The sequence below is a fragment of the Lontra canadensis genome, unplaced genomic scaffold (genome assembly GCF_010015895.1).
Source record: "Lontra canadensis isolate GAN:19392208 unplaced genomic scaffold, GSC_riverotter_1.0 scaffold3, whole genome shotgun sequence".
NCBI lineage: Eukaryota > Metazoa > Chordata > Mammalia > Carnivora > Mustelidae > Lontra > Lontra canadensis.
The window spans coordinates 48,852,157-48,876,215 of record NW_022630997.1 but is presented as its reverse complement, the minus strand read 5'-3'; the positions used below and the strand labels follow the sequence as shown (position 1 = coordinate 48,876,215).

The window sequence follows — 24,059 nt, the reverse complement described above, 5'->3', positions numbered from 1 at the left end:
ATTAAAAGATACATCTTAAGTGATCACACAAAGTACAATTAAATATCCAAAAATTTTACCTAGAGCCTATCTCCTGTTCAGATGAGGAAAAAAAAATTAGATGTTCTCAAGTGTTACATAAACCATGAAATGTGGGAACTGTTTAGGTTCAGTCAAGATACCGCTTAGACAGAATTTACCTAAGGTGAGAAAAGGAAAAGAGGGCACAATTTATGAAGAAAACATTAATAAATAATCTAAACTTCAAAATATCATAAAGAGAAAACTTTCACAACCCTAATAAATTTCAGTGGGTTTCTGTGCTAAGATGACAGATTGTCACATGTATATAATTTTTCTCCTTTTCCAAGTCCCACTAACACTACAGATGCATTTTTTTTTCTTTTAAAGATCTAAACATTCTAGGATGGAAAGAACAGAACTGGACAAGAGACAATAGGAAGAACTATTTGGAAACTAGAAAGCAGATGCCAAGTGATAAACAATATAGTCATCCTGAGAAAGCCAGAATCCAAGCCAGCAGTGGGAAAACTAATGACTAAACTGATCTAAGCAGAAAGGTTCATGTGTGACTGGAACTGGGGAGAAAGGGAGGGAATGAAAAAGGCAGTTTGGTCTCCTCACCTACTCCACACCACTGAACATCAGCTTCTCCCTTACCTCCAGAAAATTCTGGAGATTAATTCTCTGGAAAGGGTAAAACAAATAGTCTTTCATTGGAGATCGTTAGACTTCTTTTGGGGTGGACTGCCTTTTACTGATGACAAGGGTATTGAATGAATGTTTGAATACTTTATAGTAAATGGAAAGACTTTCAACCCTTTTACCCTTTGCCCCTCTGCCCCCAGAACACATACCTTCTAGCAGGAGCTCAGAAGGTGTTTCCCTCGGCAGCTAGCCATTACAAGGGGAAGACTTACTTCCCTCTAGTAAGTCTTAAGTCCTTTTAAGTCTGATTCTAGAAAAGTATCTAATTGTTAAGAAAAGGGATGCTGAATTTTAGAAGATTCCATAGGCTCATTGTAATAATCCAACATACATTGTATGACTATGTGGATGGTCCTTCACAAAGGAAAAGTCATGTTTAAAAAACTAAACATGATTTTTTTCTGCTTTTCTGACCTTCCCACTTGGGAATGAAGGCATCACAATGGTAGGGACAGAGATGTTTCATTTCTTTTGCAACTGTTCACAGACATCCAGAGTATAACCTCCATGTCTCCAGTAAAGGCTAGAAGAAGTACTAAATGGTCAGTATGCTGAAGGGCTTGTGCCAAGGCTCAGAAATGGCTACATCAGGTTTTACAGGAATATTTTTACCATTTCCTGATACAGTACTTTCTAGCAATTTACCAAGTTTCTATACCAGAATTTCTGAAGCCTGTCTAATTAAATGGGTCTCCCAATGGTGGTTAGACCCCCATGGATTGAGTCTTAGCTAGTGCCATCCAAAAGTGCTGTCATTCTTCCTACATATATCAGATTTCTTTTCCTTCTGTCATGTTATCATCATGATTCCAATTCTTGAATAATTCCCCATTTCCTACTTCTTAAAACAACAACAACAATCACAACCACCACCACAACAAAAACTCCTGTCCATTTTCAAAGGCTTTTTTATAAGCTGCCACTTTCTTTATGCTCATCTTAACATCTTGTTGGGTTTATATAGTTTTGTTAGAGCTCCCAAATGGATCTGACTCATTCACACCTTCTAGCCTCCACCTTCATGTGTTTTCTCACTTATATAATCTCCTTCCACAATCTAATCCCCGTGTTTCATTCAATTCTAATATAAACTTCACCTGTTCATACTTTTTTTCTCTGCTTACTCTAGTCCCCAATGATAACCTCATCTTCTGAAATCCTAATGATTTACAGCTAGAAGAATACAATGCATCACGCAATTGTTATTTCCAATTGGTCTGTTTGTTTTCCCTATGAGGAAAGAACTGGGTCTTGTTCTGTGTTTAGCACATGGGTAAAGACATGCAAAACAGTGAGTAGGTACACAGATTATGAAGTTGGATTGACTTCAAAATCAACTTCATTTGTGTATCCTTGAGCAACCTATCTGACCTTTATGAGTCTCAGTTTCTTTAATAATAAAATGGAGAATGTAATAATCAAGCTGTACTGAAGATAAAAATGAGAAAACATACATATTTATCATAGTGAAGTACACAGTAAGCATTCATCAATGTTTACCCTTATTATGGCTCTTACTAATAGTAAAATAGTAGTTGAGGAAAATTAGAATATTTAGTGACACTTCAGAAAAGATAATGTATATTTTTTATAATTATTTTTAAAAATATATAACCATTTAAACTTTGTGTGGGAGACAAAGAGTGTACTATGCTACCAAATATCGACAGATTATTGGTAAACACTGCCATGCCGATTACGACGCCCATCCTCACATGTTCTCTTATAAAGAAGCTAAAACAACTGCAGTGAAAGAAATGTGACAAGGGTGGAACTAAGGAATAACTTATATATAAAACTGCTAAATTTGGGGTGCCTGAGTGGCTCAGTGGGTTAAGCCTCTGCCTTTAGCTCAGGTCATGGTCTCAGGGTCCTGGGATGGAGCCCCACATCCCAGATCTTTACTCAGCAGGGAGCCTGCTTCCCCCTCTCCCTCTGCCTCTCTGCCTACTTGTGATCTCTCTCTCTCTCTGTCAAATAAATAAATAAAATCTTTAAAACTGCTAAATTTAGGTTTCAGAAAAACATTGTAGTGTCTGAAAAAAACCTCTTAAAACAGAACTGGGAGTTAAAAAAAAGTGAAAAACAAGGTTGTATCCATTTAAAAACAATTGAAGATATATCAATCTGTATGAACTGAAATTAAACTGAATCTGGATTCAATTCAAGCGCAAAAGATTATCGGAGTCCAACATTCAATTTTGCTCCTCTTCCTTTACTGCAGTTTGAACACATATTATTCCTGTTCTGTGGATGCCTTTGGCAGTGACACCTACAGATTGTGAGAAAGTTGGGCTGTTTAGCTTTTGCAAAACATGAAATGTGTCTATTTCCCAATGAGTTACCACACTGTGGAGTTGTGAATCCTTTTCTAACACCCCAGCTACAGATTACAAAATCCTCAAAGTCACTGAACATCCTTTGTAAAGACGTATTCAGCATTCTTTTCTAAATTGATTCTAAATATGTAGCTTTGGGAGGGTAATAGAGGCAGAGCAGGAGAAACTGCACTGAAATCTGTATTTTCATCACTTGTTGGCGACATGTCCTTACCTTTCCACCTTTTGTTCTATTTTTGACCTCATTCCCCTCTCTTCCCAGTCTGGGCCCAGTCAGTTGTTCCAATATGTCTTTTCTAATAGTTTCAATTCTCTCATTCCCTTGAATCCTGCTGCAAACTCCTTTCCATCCTAGGAATTCAGATAAATCCAATTTTCTAGTTTTCTCAGAACATGTGAAAGGAGAATCTATTCACTCTGTTCCTAATGAATATTTTAGGTTTCAGAACAGGTGATGAACCACAAGTGAGTTAATGAATGATCGTCTTAGCTGACTACTTTTCATAATTCAGATCTCTTTCTGTGTCTTTTATCCAAGCTCTCATTCGACTTGGGCCTTTTTATGCTTTCTCACATCCCATAGTGGACATTGCCCCATAAATAGAAGTCATTAGGCATTTACTTCATCAGATTTCCTCTCTTTATTCATACATTTCCTTTCTCTGTTATTTTTTTTAGTTTTATTTTCATTTTTTAAAGTATCAGTTTCACCGCAGTTAACATACACTATTATAGGGGCACCTGGGTGGCTCAGTAGGTTAAGAATCCCACTCATGGAATCTTCTTGCCCCTCTCCCTCCCTTTCCTCTCCTCTCCCAACTCAAGTGCACCTTCTCTTGTGTGTGTGCCTTCTCTCTCTCTTTCTCATAAAATTAATATATATATATATGTATATATATACACATATATATATTAAAAAACATAATGTTATATTAGTTTCAAGAAAACAATACAGTAATTCAACATTTTCATACATTAATTAGGGCTTATCACATTTCCTTCTCTTTTAGAGAGAGTTTTCCTCCTCCTTTCCATGGTTCCTTGAAAAAACATTCCTATAGGCCTCTATGTAAAAATGATAGAAGTACCTGGGTAGCTCAGTCAGTTGAACGTCTGACTCTTCATTTCAGCTCAGGTCATGATCTCAGGATCATGAGATTGAGCCACACTTTGGGCTCCACACTCAGTGCAGAGTCTGCCTGTCCCTCTACCTCTGCTCCTCCCCCCACCCAAATAAATAAAATCTTCCAAAATAAATAAATAAATAAATAAATAAATGTGATAGATTTATTTTTACATCTGTATTTATGGTATTGTTGTAGTTAACTTTTTTTTAACTACTAAGCTTACTACAGTTATATATTACAAATACTGATGTATTTATTATGATTCTAATGTATTTATAGTTTTTATTTGCACTACCCATTTTCTTTTCTAATTTTATTCTCACTTTCTGATTTCTAACATCGCTACATTACTTGCATCTACTGATATTTGAATTTTGTTTCAGAGCTTCCTCAGAAATTAAAAAAGACATTATATGCATTCTTTAGGTAGTAAGTATAATGTTAATTATATTAATGTTAATGTTCTCAGTTCTCCCTGCATCTAAAAATAGACAATTTAACTCTGATCTCCAACAATTACATGGTCCCTGTGCAAGGGGTCACTTCAAATAGTCTTTTCTATTGTCATTGTTGTTTTTCTGCTAAAGCTTATTTATATAAACCAACAGATTTTCTTATTTCTTTGTTCATAATTGTTTTTTGAATCTTAATTTTTTACTTTTGAGGTAGCATTTCTGAATATGTAATTTGAAATCCATCAGTTAAATAGGTCATATACTTGGGGTCCCTATTTCTTAAACGTGACCTTGATTAACTCAGACTCTTGTTGCTCTTTCAAACTGGTCCGTGGAATTATTTCTAGTTTCCTTTTAGAGGCACAGCTCTTGGCTTTTGCAAGGATCTCACTTCCAGCGCCCCTGACTATATGTTTTCTCTTAATCTCACATGAGTATTAAAAATTTAAATCTTTAATGTCCAACACTTAAGATCTATGTAAGGGTTAAGGAAAAAATGAAAAGTGTGGGTTTCCCTGTCAGAATGACTAAAATGAAAAACACAAGAAATAACAAGTGTTTTAGCAAGGTGGTGGAGAAAAAGGAAGCCTCATGCACCACTGCTAGGAATGCAAGCTGGTATACCCACTATGGAAAAGAGTATGGAGAGTCCTTAAAAAATTAAAAATAGAGAGGCACATGGGTGGATCAGTCAGTCAAGTCAGTGTCCAACTCTGGGTTTTGCCTCAGGTCATGATGTCATGGGTCCTGGGATTGAGCCAGGCAACAGGCTCTTTACTCAGTGAGGAGTTTGAGGATTCTCTCCTTCTGCCCATCCCCCCACTCTCTCTCTCTCTAAAATAAATAAATCCTAAAAAAAAGTTAAAAATTGGATTGCCATATGATCCAGTAATTTCACTATTGTGTGTTTACCCAAAGAGAACAAAAACATTAATTGGAAAAGATAATATGCACCACTATGTTTACTGTAGCATTACTTACAATAGCTAGATATGGAGACAAGCCACATCTGTCCACAGATGAATGGATAAAGAAGATGTGGTATATATACACATACATACACAATGGAATATTACTCTGCCATAAAAAATAAAATCTGTGCTGCAACAAAATGGATGGATTTAGAGGGTATAATGCTAAGTGAAATAAGTAAGTCAGAGAATGACAAATAGCACATGATTTCACGCAGATGTGGAATTTAAGAGACAAAACAAATGAACCAAGTAAAAAAAGAGGCAAACAAAAACACAGACTCTTAAATATAGAAAATAAGCTATAGAGAATTCCCAGAGGGGAGATGGGTGGGGGAATGGATAAAATAGGTGAAGAGAATTAAGAATGCACTTATTGCACTGAGTTATGTACAGAATTGCTGAATCATTATATTGTACACCTGAAACCAGTATAGCACTGTATGTTAATTATACTTAAAAAAAATAAATTAAAAAAATGGAAATGTACATTTCAAGAGCTTAAACTTATGTTTACTCCATTGTTGATATTTGGGTTTTTGTTTGTTTATTCTTGGTTTCTGAATTCAAGTGTAATTTCTTTTTTTTTCTTTTTATTAATTAATTTAAATTATTTTTTAAATTTCCTAAATCATTCAACCAGTATGTATTATATATTGGTATATATAGTTATATATTATACATTGTCATACATTCATACATGTACACATACTATAGCATATATAACTATATATAACTATTTTGTAAATATATGGTTTAGGCTGTTATAAGTTCTGGATATAAAACAATAAAGTCAAATTTCATACTTTCATACATTTTATAGTCTATTAGGGATATAGAGGAAAGGAATATATAAATAAATGGCCTAGATAATCCAGGATGGGTAACTGCTAAAAAGAAAGCTAATAGGATCTTGTAATATGGAGAGACAGGTTGGGAAGAAGGCTACACTGGATGGCCAAGAAGGTGTCTATGATGGAACATTCCAGCTAAGACAAGAAAAAAGAGTCATTTAAAGTCATGAAGGCTTACCCTCATATCTGTTTTTGCTTGTTTGTTTGTTTGTTTCTTTCTTTCTTTCCCTGTTTCTCAGTGTTTATGTTCAACCACTTTACCTCATTTTTTTGGTTATAGCTTTTTATTCCCCTTCTACAATTTCTTTCTATCTCTTCACATTTCCTCTCTCCCTTGAGATATTTTAAAGTCTTGTCTTGATTGTGCTTCCTTTAAGATACTATGTTATTTTTATTTTCTTTTAATTTTTTTAAAGATTTTACTTATTTGATAGAGAGAGAGAGAGAGAGAGATAGGGAGGGAACACAAGCAGGGGGAATGGGAGAGGGAGAAGAAAGCTTCCCACTGATCAGGGAACCTGATGCAGGACTCGATCCCAGGACCCTGGGATCATGACCTGAGCTGAAGGCAGACACTTAATGACTGAGCCACCCAGGCACCTCTATGTTATTTTTATTTTATCAGCTAGTCTCTCATGACCTCTTTTAACAACTGTTTTTTTCTTTCACCATTTAGTGAAGCTACTCAAAGTACCCACAAATGGAGAACTGACAAAATTGCACTATCTTTTCAATCTTAATTTTTGTAAAGATTTTATTTATTTGAGAGAGGGAAAGAAAGCACAATGGGGGGGAGGGGCAGAGGGAGGGGCAGAGGGAGAAGACTCCCTCTGAGCAAGGAGCCGTACCCCATGGCGGCTGAACCCATGATTCTAGGATCATGACCTGAACAGAAAGCAGATACTTAACTGACTGAGCCACCTAGATGCCCCTTCAATCTTCATTTTAACCAGAATTTCTTCAAGTAAGACAACTCATGGATCACTCACTGACACTCCCTGAACTATGGCCCAGAATCCTTCTCATGTTACAAATGTTCTTATAATCACTTGAGTGATCTGTTTTTATGGAATTCTATTTCTTCTGCCCACTTCTTGGAATTTTGCTTCTTGTGACTTTGTCCTTGTTTATCCTTCTACTTCTACATTCTGTCCATAAATATATTTATATACACTCTAAATATTTACACTACAGAATTAAGATTTCTCATTGCCCTACTTATCAACTGATATTAAAACAGCTCTTAGTTTCTATTTTTTTCCATAATGTGTTGTTTTCCATAGAAATCTATGGACACTTTAAACCATTTCTAAACTCTAATTCAACTTTTTACAGGAAATGTTTCTTTCATGAATGTTTCCTATCTAGGTTAATTGTATCAATGCCATAATAAAATATTATTTATTAATCCTTATTTTCAAAATCAACCTATAACATAAGCATGGGGGATTTAATTACTGAGAAGAATGTAAATATTATCTATCTTAACAATGTGAAAGAAGATGCAGTGGAGAGAAGTTGGGTTATGAATGAGATATAGAACGGGGTAGTAAGACATGGAAGAGTGAAAGTGGGAATCTCTTCATCACACATAGTTGAAAGTTGAGATATAACTAACATAATAACAAAAAACCAGTTATGAATAAAGTAATATTATCAAGAGCTGTAAATATAAACAATAAAAATATACAAATTTCTCAAACTAAGGAAAGGATGAGGGAAAAAGTCAATAAATTATAACTTAGGAAAGAAAGTATGTTGCTTAAAGGTGTGGAGATAATCACAAGAAATGAAATCATACAAGGTTAAAAGTACCTGCCTTTTCTTTGTGGAGGTAAGGATTGTTTTTCATAAATTGTTATAATTTAGTTGGTTTCACTTTGCTCTCTCTTCTCCCTCATACACACACACACACAGTGGATGTTATTTATAATATGTATAATATATTTTTTGTATATGAGGAAAATACATGTATGTGTAGTATTGTTTGTGTCAAATTCCTAGGTATATGGTAATACCTTTCAATACATACATTTAGGTTTAGTCTTACCTATGAAAATATTTTCAGGATACCTGGGCGGCTCAGTTGGTTAAGCAACTACCTTTGGGTCAGGTCATGATTCTGGAGTCCCAGGATCGAGTCCTGCATGGGGCTCCCTGCTCAGCAGGGAGTCTGCTTTTCCCTCTGACTCCTCCCCTTTCATGCTCTCTCTCTCTCATCTCTCTCTCGCAAATGAATAAATAAAATCTTAAAAAAAGAAAATATTTTTCATTTATACTTTTAAATACTAGTTGTTTTATAATTTCTTAAATTATTCTTCAAAGGGTCCAGGGATAAGTATCCTGGAGCTTCTTTGTCTCCTCTTTATTTCAAGGTCATTTTTCCTCTTTTCTTCTTTCTTTATTTTTATCTCATAACTGTTTCTTCGTTAATTTCCTGCTTGATTTTAATGACTCTTATGGAATTTTTATTTGAATCTATTTCCCTCTGGATATTTCGTAATTTGTCATTTTTGAATTTTTTTATTCTTTAATTTTGATGAACTTGTTACATTCCTCAATCCCTTTTTTTTTGTATTTTTCATTCCTCTTGGTTTTTTATTTTGAATACAAATTTTAAATATACATCTCCAACTTTTAATTATTTGAATATAGTTGACACAAAATTAGCTTTAGGTATATAACATAGTAACTCAACTTCTCTATACATTTCTCTATGCTAACTTAGCTATCATCCATTACCATTCAACACTATTACAATACCATTGACTATATTTCCTATGCTATGCCTTTCATTCCCATGATTATTCATTCCATAATTGAAGCTTGTATCTCCTACTCCCTTTTACCTATTTTGCCCATCCTCTCTACTCCCTTTCCTCCGGCAATCAACAGTTTGTTTTCTATATTTATAAGTCTGATTTTGCTTTTTGTTTATTTATTTATTTTGGTTTTTAGATATGAATAAAATCATATGGTATCTGTCTTTCTCAATCTATTTTACATGGCATAAATATCATCTAGGTCCATCCATGTTGTTGAAAATGGCAAGTTCTTTTTTTTTTTTTAACAGTTGTGTAATCTTCCATTGTGTATATATACGACATCTTATCCATTCATCTATACAGGGACACTTGGTTTGTCTCCTATCTTGGCTATTGTAAACAATTCTGTAGTAAACATTGGGGTCCATATATCTTTTTGAATTAGTGTTTTCATTTTCTTTGGGTAAAACACCAGTAGTGAAATTATTGGATCATATGGTATTTTTTTTAAAGATTTTATTTATTTGACAGACAGAGATCACAAGAGAGGCAGGCAGAGAGAGAAGGGGGAAGCAGGCTCCCTGCTGAGCAGAGAGCCCGATGTGGGGCTCGATTCCAGGACCCTGAGATCATGACCTGAGCAGAAGGCAGAGGCTTTAACCCACTGAGCCACCCAGGCGCCCCATATCATATGGTATTTTTGAAATTTATTTCAATTTGATGTGTTGCATTACAGTTTTATTTTTCTGTTTTGTATTTGTTTTTAGACATAAGGGTCTCATTAGCTGAATTGTCTTGATTAACCTCTTTTTTCCTCCAGCTTTATAGAGGCATAAGTGAAAAATACAACTGTAATATATTTAAAGTGTACAGGGTGGGGATTTGTTATATGTTTATATAGTGAAATGATTACCACAACCGAGTTAATTAATACATCCATCAGTTTACATAGTTACCTTTTTTGTGTGTGCATGAAAATGCGTAAGATTTACTCTCAGCCAATTTCAAGTATACAATACAGTATCTTAACAACAGTCACCAGACTGTATATTAAATACTCAAAGCTTATTCATCTTATAACTGAAAGTGTGTGCTCTTTTACCAACATCTCCCAATTTCTTCTATCCCTCATTTTCCACCATTCTACTCTGTTTCTATGATTTTAATTTCTTTCTAAGATTCCACATAGGGGTGCCTGGGTGGCTCAGTGGGTTAGGCCTCTACCTTCGGCTCAGATCATGATCTCAGGATCCTGGGATCAAGTCCCGCATCGGGCTCTCTGCTGGGCAGGGAGCCTGCTTCCTCCTCCCTCTCTCTCTCTCTCTCTCTGCCTGCCTCTCTGCCTACTTGTGGTCTCTCTCTGTCAAATAAATAAAATCTTTAAAAAAAAAAAAGATTCCACATAAAAAATATTTCACCACATATATATATATTATATAAATACATAAAAATATATATATAGTGATATATAATGTGTCTTTTGTGTGTATATATATACACACACAATGGTGTATATATATATACATATATATATATATGTATATATGTATAACATTTTCTTTACTCATTCTTCTTTTGAGGGACACCAACATTGTTTCCATACCTTGCTATTGTGAATAATGTTGCAATAAACATTCATCACCATACCCTCCTTATAACAAACATATCTTAAAAGTTTGTCCAATTTTATAAATCTAAAAGTTACTTTATTTTAAATTATTTTAGGTTAAATAATATTCACAGATTTATGGGTCATATTTTTATGGGGAGAAATTTGTGAATTATCTGCTTATGTCTTTTGTTCATTCTAGGATATTTGTTTTTTTTTAATCTTCATAATTTCTTTAAGTATTCTTTATATATAAATGGCATCATTTTTTTTTATTTTTGTTACAAATGTTTACCCAATTATCCATTTATATTTTGATATTATTTAGAACATTCTATTGATCTACAGAATTTTTAATGTAGTTAAATTTAATAATCCTTTTACTGTAAATTCTTCCTTTTTAGCTAGAGCTTAGAAAGCCTTTCTCAATCTTTTTTTTTTAAGATTTATTTATTTATTTATTTGACAGGCAGAGATCACAAGTAGGCAGGCAGAGAGAGAGGAGAAAGCAGGCTCCCCGTGGAGCAGAGACCCGGATGCGGGGCTCGATCCCAGGATCCTGGGATCATGACCTGAGCTGAAGGCAGAGGCTTTAACCCACTGAGCCACCCAGGCGCCCCGCCTTTCTCAATCTTAATATCAGTAAAAGATTTGTGCACATTTTTCCACTTGTTATGATTTTAAACATATTTATTACTCAATCTAAAATTTATATTTGTGTATAATATATGGTAATAAAAATGAATGTTTTTCTAAGTCTACCAGGACTGCTTCAGAGTATTCTTCTGCTCTATGGCTTTTAAAATGACACCAACACTAAATTACCTTAATTATTGTAGTTTTGTATATTTTAGTAACTGGTAGGGCAAGAACCATATTATTTTACTGCTCTTTGGCTAGCTCTATAAAATAATATTTTGAAGCTATAATAAACATTTTATTGCTTTTGGAATTTACACATAATGTATGATTCTTTCATGTACATCATTAAGTCACTGCGATTTAAATATATATTTGGTTGATATTTCAGTAGCAAAAGATATCGTGAATCTTGATGACACACAAATCATTACAACTAAAGTTATGTAGTTATGGAAATCAAATACTCAGCTTCACTGAAATCAGTTTGATTTACCAATTTCTTTGTAAAATAATATGCTAATATGAAGCACAGAAAAGATTCCTAAGGTGACATGGTATAAAGGAGATTTCTAAAATAATTTTTGGCCATTTATGAGAAACTTTCCCATATTTATTTACCAAAACCTCTAGAACTACACACCTACAGCTTTCTAATTCTATATTATTTGTGTTTCTCCCACCATTTAGTTTTTAGCACCTGCCTCTTAGAGAAACTTAGGTTTCACTACTGTGACAAATGTTTCTACCAATTATAAATGTTAAGCTTCATTTTCCACATAATTACCTTGTGAAGTCTGTCATCTCCATCATAATCATACACATCTTCTTGGCCAGAACAATGATATCATTGCTGGTATCATCCCAAATCTCAATCTCAGCATCCAGTTTACTCTTTACTTTCTTGAAATCAGCAACTTGCTCAGCAATCTTTTCCTTTTCTGCCTCAGGCAATTGAGTCATCTTAGCCTAAAACATGTGATAAGTAGATTTATAATCATTCCACTATGCCAAAAAGCATTTTAGGAACAAGTGGTCATTATAAGATATTCTTAAACTTGTTCATTGAGAAACAGAGACATGTCACAATTTTTTAAAAATCATAGAATCAAACTTTCTAGGCTTAATTTTTCCTATGGAAAAAATCTATTAAACGATAAATGTTTGCTCTAGAACTACAATGTTAAATTTGAGAATAACAATGTATAATTTAGTATCTGACATATTTAATTCTTCTCCTTAATATAAATGTGAGACTTCTTAAATTTCTAATGCAATATAATTTTAAATTAACTCAGGCTTAATACATTTAAAAGCATATACCTTATTTAATTGTACCAATAATATTTTTCAAAAGGTAGAAGTATAACAAAACTATCTGGAAATGTCTACTGGCATTATAATGTCTATTTATACATGTATGTATATACATTCAGACAGATCCTTATACAAACAATGCATACATATTGGGTAAAAATAATAATATACATTTATAAATCATATGTATTAGATAAGCACATGTTTAAAATCATAAGGATGTATATGGGTATTTTGTACATATAAATACATTCAAGTGTGTATGTGTATACAAACTATTTGAGGGAAGAGTAAAAATGTTATGGGCAGGGTTTATTAAGGCAGCCTTCACTAATTAGCATCCTGAGTTTTGAGGTTCTCTTCTCCCATGCCCAGCTAACTTGTTGGGTTGGCTTAGTATTATTCTTTGGATATGTCGAATTTTTAACAGCGTGTAACTTGCATTTTCCACTTGGAATCTGAAATGTGGGAAGGATAGAAAACCATCTAAACCATCATATTCGCAGCATTAGCACCTGGGACCTATAAATTTTTGTCAAATGAAGAATCTTTTTTTTTTTTTTTCAAATGAAGAATCTTGAAGAAAAAGTGATTTGATAGTATCAAGGCCACAAAATTTAGGCAACAGCCTGTGCAATCATATTCTCAAAAAAAAAAAATCTATATGCATTCTAATAGGATGAGTACATGGGCCTTAGAGGGAGTAGTTAAAATGATAAATCATTTAAGTAAATTTTACTTATTATTCACACTGAATATGTGATACCTACAATGCCTATATACTTTCAGATGCTAGTCTCTAGGACATCCATATAATAGCAAAGAAGGAAAATCACCTCAAAAGCTTTGAAATATTCTGGACACTAGGCTCAAAGTAGTTGAAATACACTTTATTTAATCAATAGTGTACAAGAGCAAAAAAGCTTAAATATATGAATGAAGGAATTACAAGTATGATCAGTGGAAAATCCAACAAAAAAATGAAAATTAAAGAACCAATATCAAGTGTCTGTCATTTATTGTCTATTTACTATAAGACTAACTCAGGGTCTAAAATAACTCGGTGTCTGTGAAATCTCAGCATAAATTATCCATGCTTCAGTTTTAACCTAGTAATGAAAATAAACAATGAAGCTTTCCAAATCGAAGCTTTCTTTAAATTTCTTAGCATAATGTTTGACACATAGCAAATGTTTAATAAATGAAAACTATTTCCTATTCAGTAAAAAATTTATAAAATATATTCCCATATCAAGTACTTAATATTTTTCATTTTTTGCATTATTTTATTTGAAGAATTAAATTAAGCTATGAGAATGGGCTTTTAACTGATGAGCTATACAGGTGTCTCTTCCTTAGAATCTGAATCATTTGTAGTTTCCTTTCTCAGGCAATGTGACCTACTAAAAGAAAAGCAACTTTTACTACTGCTGGCATATAGCAAGGCACATAAGTGAAGACACAGCTCACTTATGTCTGAAATCAATAGCATGCAAACACATTAAGTAAATTGTAAGCTACTAACCCATTAAAGTAGCTCAAACATTGACATGAATTTTCTCCATCTTGACTACTGGTCATTACCATTCTCTCCATTTTCATTAAAAAAAAAAAGTTTAAACTTTTCAATAATAATAGATGTAGGTAGATTCAACTGGGACCCCTTTTTATGGTCTTTGTCTCAGAGGTAACAAATCCATGAATTGGGATCTAATAAATAATTTTGAAGTATACAGTGGAATATCATGGAAAATTATTTACCATCCTCATTAAAAAAAAAAAAAAAAAGGTTATTCAAGAGGTGTGGTTAAGTGTATTTTAAGTTCTGTTCCTTAGAATCCTACTGATTTCCAATATGACCTTAAGGAAGTCCCTTAACCTTCCTGTCTAAGTTTCTCCAGACATGAAATGACAGTAATTGCAGCTGCTACCAACCTGCCATGCAGGGACCAGAGTAGATTATTGGATAGCACTGAGGCTGACCCTGTCACGCACAGGAGTCTCATCGGTTGCACTCGATTTCCTTAATAACATCTCAACTCACATGGTGAATTATAATCACCAGATGTTTACTTCTGACAGGATAAGGACCAAAAGTTGGGTGATAGTTTATAAAATTGAGAAAATTCTAGTAAATTCTCACTCTCCCACAGGAGGAACAACATCAAAAAACCATTAAATGACTGACATCTTTCCTGAAGATTTTTAGTGCTTCTGTGAATGATATATTCTATTAATCAATTTAAATCAAAACAAGACCTAGGAGAACACTTCCTCTTCAGAAATTCTGAGCAAAAATTCTTTATTGGTTAATTGCATGCAGGATAAGGAAAGAAACAAAGCTTAACACAAAGTGGGATTTCTGATGTTATTGCTGGCTGGCAATATGTCCCAGCTTCTGCACGAATCTATAGAGTAGAACTGTGATATAAGTAGCTATCAAAGGCTTTTGGAATCACTGCCATCCCAGTGAGATTCTATTTTGTGTCAACTGACATTTGGAATTTTCTGCCAAGACAAAAATAGCTAACACTTAGATATGCCAGACACTCTTCCAGGCACCTTACATATATTTAACTTCACTCTTCATCGCAGCCCTATGAGGTAACTATACTATTATCCTAATTTTAGTATATTATGAAACTGAGTGTGCCGAAGGTTAAGTTATGAACTCAAGATCATAGTGTTAGTAAATGGTAGAGCCAGTATGGAAGCTTAGAAATTCTGGCTCTAGTGTTCTTGTCCTTTTATGATGCCAACAAACATGAGCAACATTGCCCACAATATAACAAAATATTCCCATTCAACTCGATGTTATTTCTGTCACCTTCTCCTTTTGAATCCGATTATTCTCCAAAGTCTAGTCACATATATTCTAGAATCTGTTTCCTCATTTGTAAACTAAAGACAATGATATTCACCTCACAGGTTGTCTTAGAGATAAACGAATGAATGTGTATGAAGCACTTTTTATTCTCCTTAGTTGTCTTTAAATGCCCGCTGTTAACTTACACTAACAGACTCAATTCTTCATTCTCTACAGTGATCCTCAGAATTCTATTTCTAATGCTATCTTCCTTTTTTAAAAAATTTGTATTTTTCCGTCACCATATTAAGCATTCCAAGTATCTATATTTCCCGATATCTATAGCTATATCTGTATCTACACACATGCTTATATATGATATAACAATATATAATTTATAATTTCAGCTCTAAAGCAGGGGTTAGCAGAATTTTTCTGTAAAAGGCAAGACAGTAAATAATGTATGCTTTTTAGGCCATACCATAGCACTCCCTGGCAAGACTCAATTCTGCTGCTGTTGTAATAATGCAAGAGCAGCCCTACACCATGCAAACCAATGAGTGTGGCTGTATCCCAAAAAATTTACATGGGCATTGAAACTTCAGTTTCATATAATGTTCATGTGTCCTAAATATTATTCTGATTACATCTATTCTGATTTTTTTTCAACCACTTAACAATGTAAAAACCATGCCTAGCTCACAGGTTATACAAAAATAGTTGACGGGTCAGATTTGACTGTAGTTTGCCAACATTTGCCCAGTCCTTTATCCTCTTGATTTCTGTGTTTCTCCATAGTACTGCCTGCCACCCAGTCTTGCATCCCTTTTAAAAAAATTTTCCCTTTCTTTATGTATCCCATTCTGTCTGGCAGACAGAAAATTGGTCCATTTCATCTCCAGTATTTTTATCACAACCATGTCCTAGTCTGTTTCCCAGGTCAATTTTGTCTTTCATTTTCAATCCTTTTGTCTTGTTATCACTTGATCCAATCTATCAGATTTTCATAGAATTGTGTAAGTCTTCAGCTAAAGACAAGAGCTTCTAAGTCTCCTTACTGAATAAAGAATATTAATTCCTCAAATACCATCCTTCAATTTCTTTAACTAAAGTAGAAAATTTATATAGAAAAATGCCCAAGTCATAAAGGTACACCTGAAACTATTTTCATAAACTGAATGCATCCTTGTACCTAGCACCCAAATAAACAAAACAAAAACAAACACACAAAGGTTTGCCAGCACTCCTGGAAGCCTCCTTGGGACCTATTCTAGTCACTATCTCCCAAGAACCATCACTCTCTTGATTTCAAAAACTATAGATTTTCCTGTTTTTGAATCCTATAAAAATGAAATGATGGTATATGTGATCTTGTACCGGGCTTTTTATGTCCAACATTTATATATTTGAAATACATATACAGTGTTGCATGGTGTTATGTTTATTCTCCTTGCTCTGCACACACAGAATTCCACTGTGCAAATGTACATCATCTACTGATGTGCTTCTATTAATAATCTTTTGGGAAGTATTCCATTTCTGGCTGTTATGTATAGTGAATCTTCTCTTATTTTTCTTTTGGTGGACATATTCATGTACTTTTCTTGAGTATATATCAGGTAAAATTACTGGGCCTCAGAGATCAACATAAACTTTGCCTGTAATCACTTTTCAATGCCATTTCATCTTCCTTTCATACACTGCACCCTCAAGCTAAACAATTTGCTGTTACAGGTGAATATATTGAGATATTACCCATTAATGATTTTGCTGATCTTTCCTCTCCCCATCTTTGTTGGTCCAAACTTAATTCTATTTTCAAGCCAAATGTATGTAGTCCATTCTCTTTTTTCCTCCAGCTGTATATAATTATTCTTTTAAAAAATTTCAGAACATGTGTGTTATCAGTTCTCCCTTCAAGATATTCATATTATTCTCTCTTATGGCCTAATTATTTGTAAATATGTATATCTTATCTTACTCACTAGAAGAAAGGTCTTTGAAAGCAGAACCACCTTTCAGAATAATAGTGGTCTCTCTCTCCCTCATATACATACCTACGTATACGTTTATTTGTATTTTACCTTTACCTAGAATGTAAGTTTCCTGAAAGTAGGACATGTATATGATAAATGTTTATAGTTGTTAAGAGAAATAGGAGGTAAAGAATCGGCTTGTGGAATTAAAATTTTATAGCATTGATCTGACATTTACTTTTCCATCTACATCTATATATTTTCAAGCTTCTATCTCTCCAAGGTAGAAATTAATTTCTCATCTACATTTTTTCTTGTCCACTCTCAAACTTGGGTCCTCATTATTTTTCTATGATTGTATTAACAGCACAATTGATATTATCTTCTTTCCATCTGCTTATTTCATTATGCTCATTACTACTACTAAAAATATTAATATGCTTATGTTATTTCTTAAACATTTTCCATGACTTTCATTATCTCTTTAAAAAGACAAAAAGAAAGGAAAAAAGGTGTTATGATAAGAAAAATGCACAAAAAGTTGTCACACAAGCCTCTGTCCAAGCTCTTACTCTGCCAAGTACTAGCTTTGTAGCAAGTAACTGAACCATCCTCAACCTCAATTTTATCATATGTTAAAATGATGATAAACTTATTACACGTTTTCTGACAATTAGAATTATGTCTGTAAGCAATGATGCCTGGAATATATTAGGGACTTAGTAAATGGTACTTATGATTGATGTACATAAATGCCTTTACTTTGGCCTTCAAAACTCCACAATACTGTGGAGGACAGTTGAGCCTCTGCTTTCAGCTCAGGTCATGATCTTGGGGACCTAGGATAGAGCCCCACATTAGGCTCTCTGCTCAGCAGGGAGCCTGCTTCCCCCCCTCTCTTCCTGCCTCTCTGCCTACTTGTGATCTCTGTCAAATAAATAAATAAAATCTTTAAAAAAGATAATAATTATTATTCTCTTCTTCTTCTTATTCTCAGAATATTATTATTCTCTTATTCTCAGAAGCTCTAGAATCCAAATCACTTATTTTGCAGATAAGGAAACTGAGTCCCAGGAAAGAAAAATGACTTGAAAAATATTACCGAACTGCTTAGTGGCAGATTTGGTCTTTTCCTTTTTTTTTAAATTAATTAATTAATTTTTTAAATAAACATATAAGGTATTTTTAACCCCAGGGGTACAGGTCTGTGAATCACCAGGTTTACACACTTCACAGCACTCACCATAGCACATACCCTCCCCAATGTCCATAACCCCATCCCCCTCTCCCGACCCCCCTTACCCCAGCAACCCAGTTTATTTTGTGAGATTGAGAGTCATTTATGGTTTGTCTTCCTCCCAATCCCATCTTGTTTCATTTATTCTTTTCCTACCCCCCAAACTCCCCATGTTGCATCTCCACTTCCTCATATCAGGGAGATCATACGATAGTTGTCTTTCTCATATTGACTTATTTCATTAAGTATAATACCCTCTAGTTCCATTCACATCTTGCAAATGGCAAGATTTCATTTCTTTTGATGGCTGCATAGTATTCCATTGCATATATGTACCACATCTTCTTTATCCATTCATCTGTTGATGGACATCTAGGTTCTTTCCATAGTTTGGCTATTGTGGACATTGCTGCTATAAACATTCGGGTGCACGTGCCCCTTCGGATCACTACGTTTGTATCTTTAGGGTAAATACCCAGTAGTGCAATTCCTAGGTCATAGCGTAGCTCTATTTTCAACTTTTTGCGGAACCTCCATGCTGTTATCCAGAGTGGTTGCACCAGCTTGCATTCCCACCAACAGTGCAGGAAGGTTCCCCTTTCTCCACATCCTCGCCAGCATCTGTCATTTCCTGACTCATTCATTTTAGCCATTCTGACTGGTGTGAGGTGGTATCTCATTGTGGTTTTGATTTGTATTTCTCTAATGCCGAGTGATGTGGAGCACTTTTTCATGTGTCTGTTGGCCATCTGGATGTCTTCTTTGCAGAAATGTCTGTTCATGTCCTCTGCCCATTTCTTGATTGGATTCTTTGTTCTTTGGGTGTTGAGTTTGCTAAGCTCTTTATAGATTTTGGATACTAGCCCTTTATCTGATATATCATTTGGAAATATCTTCTCCATTCTGTCAGTTGTCTTTTGGTTTTGTTAACTGTTTCCTTTGCTGTGCAAAAGCTTTTGATCTTGATGAAATCCCAATAGTTCATTTTTGCCCTTGTTTCCCCTGCCTTTGGCGATGTTCCCAGGAATAAGTTGCTGCGGCTGAGGTCGAAGAGGTTGCTCCCTGTGTTCTCCTCAAGGATTTTGGTGGATTCCTTACTCTCATTGAGGTCCTTCATCCATTTTGAGTCCATTTTTATGTGTGGTGTAAAGAAATGGTCCAATTTTCCCAACACCATTTGTTGAAGAGACTGTCTTTTTTCCATTGGACATGCTTTCCTGCTTTGTCGAAGATTAGTTGACCATAGAGTTGACCATAGAAGATTAGTTGAGCCCTATTTCTGGGCTCTCTATTCTGTTCCATTGATCTATCTGTCTGTTTTTGTGCCAGCACCATACTGTCTTGATGATGACAGCTTTGTAATAGAGCTTGAAGTCTGGAATTTTGATACCACCAACTTTGGCTTTCTTTTTCAATATTCCTTTGGCTTTTCGAGGTCTTTTCTTATTCCATATAAATTTTAGGATTATTTGTTCCATTTCTTTGAAAAAAATGGGTGAGATTTTGATAGGGATTGCATTAAATGTGTAGATTGCTTTAGGTAGTATAGACCTTTTCACAATATTTATTCTTCCAATCCAGGAGCATGGAACATTTTTCCATTTCTTTGTGTCTTCCTCAATTTCTTTCATGAGTACTTTATAGTTTTCTGAGTATAGATTCTTTGCCTCTTTGGTTAGGTTTATTCCTAGATATCTTATTGTTTTGGGTGCAACTGTAAATGGGATTGACTCCTTAATTTCTCTTTCTTCTGTCTTGTTGTTGGTGTAGAGAAATGCAACTGACTTCTGTGCATTGATTTTATATCCTGACACTTTACTGAATTCCCGTACAGGTTCTGCAGTTTTGGAGTGCAGCCTTTTGGGTTTTCCACATATAGTATCATATAATCTGCCAAGAGTGATAGTTTGACTTCTACTTTGCCAATTTGGATGCCCTTAATTTCTTTTTGTTGTCTGATTGCTGAGGCTAGGACTTCTAGTACTATGTTGAATAGCAGTGGTGATAATGGACATCCCTGCCGTGTTCCTGACCTTAGCAGAAAAGCTTTCAGTTTTTCTCTATTGAGAATGATATTTGCAGTGGGTTTTTTATAGACGGCTTTGATAATATTGAGGTATGTGCCCTCTATCCCTACACTTTGAAGAGTTTTGATCAGGAAGGGATGGTGTACTTTGTCAAATGCTTTTTCAGCATCTATTGAGAGTATCATATGGTTCTTGTTCTTTCTTTTATTAATGTATTGTATCACATTGATTGATTTGCGGATGTTGAACCAAACTTGCAGCCCTGGAATAATTCCCATTTGGTCGTGGTGAATCTTTTTAATGTACTGTTGGATCCTATTGGCTAGTAATTTGGTGAGAATTTTTGCATCTGTGTTCATCAAGGATATTGGTCTATAATTATCTTTTTTGATGGGATCCTGGTCTCGTTTTGGGATCAAGGTGATGCTGGCCTCATAAAATGAGTCTGGGAGTTTTCCTTCCCTTTCTATTTTTTAGAACAGTTTCAGGAGAATAGGTATTAATTCTTATTTAAATGTTTGGTAGAATTCCCCTGGGAAGCCGTCTGGCCCTGGGCTTTTGTTTGTTTAGAGATTTTTGATGACTGTTTCAATCCCCTTACTGGTTATAGGTCTGTTCAGGTTTTCTATTTCTTCCTGGTTCAGTTGTGGTAGTTTATATGTCTCTAGGAATGCATCCATTTCTTCCAGATTGTCAAATTTGTTGGCATAGAGTTGTTCATAATATGTTCTTATAATTGTTTGTATTTCTTTGGTGTTAGTTGTGATCTCTCCTCTTTCATTCATGATTTTATTTATTTGGGTTCTTTCTCTTTTCTTTTTGATAAATCTGGCCAGGGGTTTATCAATCTTATTAATTCTTTCAAAGAACCAGCTCCTAGTTTCGTTGATTTGTTCTATTGTTTTTTTTTGTTTTTTTTTTTTTTTGGTTTCTATTTCATTGATTTCTGCTCTGATCTTTATGATTTCTCTTCTCCTGCTGGGCTTAGGGTATCTTTGTTGTTCTTTCTCTAGCTCCTTTAGGTGTAGGGTTATGTTGTGTGTTTGAGACCTTTCTTGTTTCTTGAGGAAGGCTTGTCCGCTATATATTTTCCTCTCAGGACTGCCTTTGCTGTGTCCCACAGGTCTTGAACCGTTGTGTTTTCATTATCATTTGTTTCCATGAATTTTTTCAATTCTTCTTTAATTTCCTGGTTGACCCATTCATTCTTTAGAAGGATGCTGTTTAGTCTCCATGTATTTGGGTTCTTTCCATATTTCCTCTTGTGATTGAGTTCTAGCTTCAGAGCATTGTGGTCTGAAAATATGCAGGGAATGATCCCAATCTTTTGATACCGGTTGAGACCTGATTTGTGACCTAAGATGTGATCTATTCTGGAGAATGTTCCATGTGCACTAGAGAAGAATGTGTATTCTGTTGCTTTGGGATGAAATGTTCTGAATATATCTGTGATATCCATCTGGTCCAGTGTGTCATTTAAGTCCTTTATTTCCTTGTTGATCTTTTGCTTGGATCATCTGTCCATTTCAGTGATGGGAGTGTTAAAGTCCCCTACTATTATTGTATGATTGTCGATGTGTTTCTTTGATTTTGTTATTAATTGGTTTATATAGTTGGCTGCTCCCATGTTAGGGGCATAGATATTTAAAATTGTTAGATCTTCTTGTTGGACAGACCCTTTGAGTATGATGTAGTGTCCTTCCTCATCTCTTGTTATAGTCTTTGGCTTAAAGTCTAATCGATCTGATATAAGGATTGCCACCCCAGACTTCTTCTGATGTCCATTAGCATGGTAAATTGTTTTCCACCCCCTCACTTTAAATCTGGAGGTGTCTTCGGGTCTAAAATGAGTTTCTTGTAGGCAGCATATTGATGTTTTTTTGTTTGTTTGTTTTGTTTTGTTTTGTTTTGTTTTGTTTTTTTATCCATTCTGATACCCTGTGTCTTTTGATTGGAGCATTTAGCCCATTAACATTCAGGGCAACTATTGAGAGATACGAGTTTAGTAACATTGTATTGCCTGTAAGGTGACTGTTACTGTATATTCTGTTCCTTTCTGATTTACTACTTTTAGGGTCTCTCTTTGCTTAGAGGACCACTTTCAACATTTCTTGTAGAGCTGGTTTGGTGTTTGCAAATTCTTTTAGTTTTTGTTTGTCCTGGAAGCTTTTTATCTCTCCTTCTAGTTTCAATGATAGCTTAGTTGGATATAGTATTCTTGGCTGCATGTTTTTCTAGTTTAGTGCTCTGAATATATCATACCAGCTCTTTCTGGACTGCCAAGTCTCTGTGGATAAGTCTGCTGCCAATCTAATATTTTTACCATTGTATGTTACAGACTTCTTTTCCCGGGCTGCTTTCAGGATTTTCTCTTTGTCGCTAAGACTTGTAAATTTTACTATTAGGTGATGGGGTGTGGACCCATTCTTATTGATTTTGAGGGGGGTTCTCTATATCTCCTGCGTTTTGATGCTTGTTCTCTTTGCCATATTAGGGAAATTCTCTACAATAATTCTAATATAACTTTGGCTCCTGTCTCTCTTTTTTCTTCTGGAATCCCAATTTTTCTAATGTTGTTTCATATTATGGTATCACTTATCTCTCAAATTCTCCCCTTGTGGTCCAGTATTTGTTTGTCTCTCTTTTGCTCAGCTTCTTTATTCTCTGCCATTTGGTCTCCTATATCACTAATTCTTTCTTCTGCCTCATTTATTCTAGCAGTAAGAGCCTCCATTTTTGATAACACCTCATCAATAGCTTTTTTGATTTCAACTTGTTTATATTTTAGTTCTTTTATTTCTCCAGAAAGGGCTTTTATCTCTCCAGAGAGGGTTTCTCTAATATCTTCCATGCCTTTTTCGAGCCCGGCTAGAACCTTAAGAATCGTCATTCTGAACTCTAGATCTGACATATTACCAATGTCCGTATTGATTAGGTCCCTAGCCTTCAATATTGCCTCTTGTTTTTGTTTTTGTTTTTGTTTTTTGTGGTGAGTTTTTCGGCCTTGTCATTTTGTCCAGATAAGAATATCTGAAGGAGCAAATAAAATACTAAACGGGTGGCAAAAACCCCAGGAAAATGCACTTTAACCAAATCAGAAGAGACCCCAAATCATGGAGGGGAGAAAGGGGATAAAAAGAAGTCAGAAAAAAAAATTAAAAAAAGAAAAGAAATTTAAAAATAATATATAAAAAAGAAATATATATATATATATATATATATATATATA

At 34.5% G+C, this 24,059-nt stretch overlaps 1 protein-coding gene across 4 annotated transcripts in view; it reads right to left on the bottom strand.

Annotated features, from left to right (window-relative positions):
• CTNNA3 (catenin alpha 3) overlaps window positions 1-24,059 on the bottom strand; it is a 1,751,355-nt gene that overhangs the window by 119,727 nt on the left and 1,607,569 nt on the right. For all 4 annotated transcript variants that reach the window (XM_032842041.1, XM_032842013.1, XM_032842022.1 and 1 more), the window contains exon 15: window positions 12,255-12,436. In XM_032842041.1, the coding sequence (XP_032697932.1) occupies window positions 12,255-12,436 (182 nt within the window). The remainder of the gene's footprint in view (window positions 1-12,254; window positions 12,437-24,059) is intronic.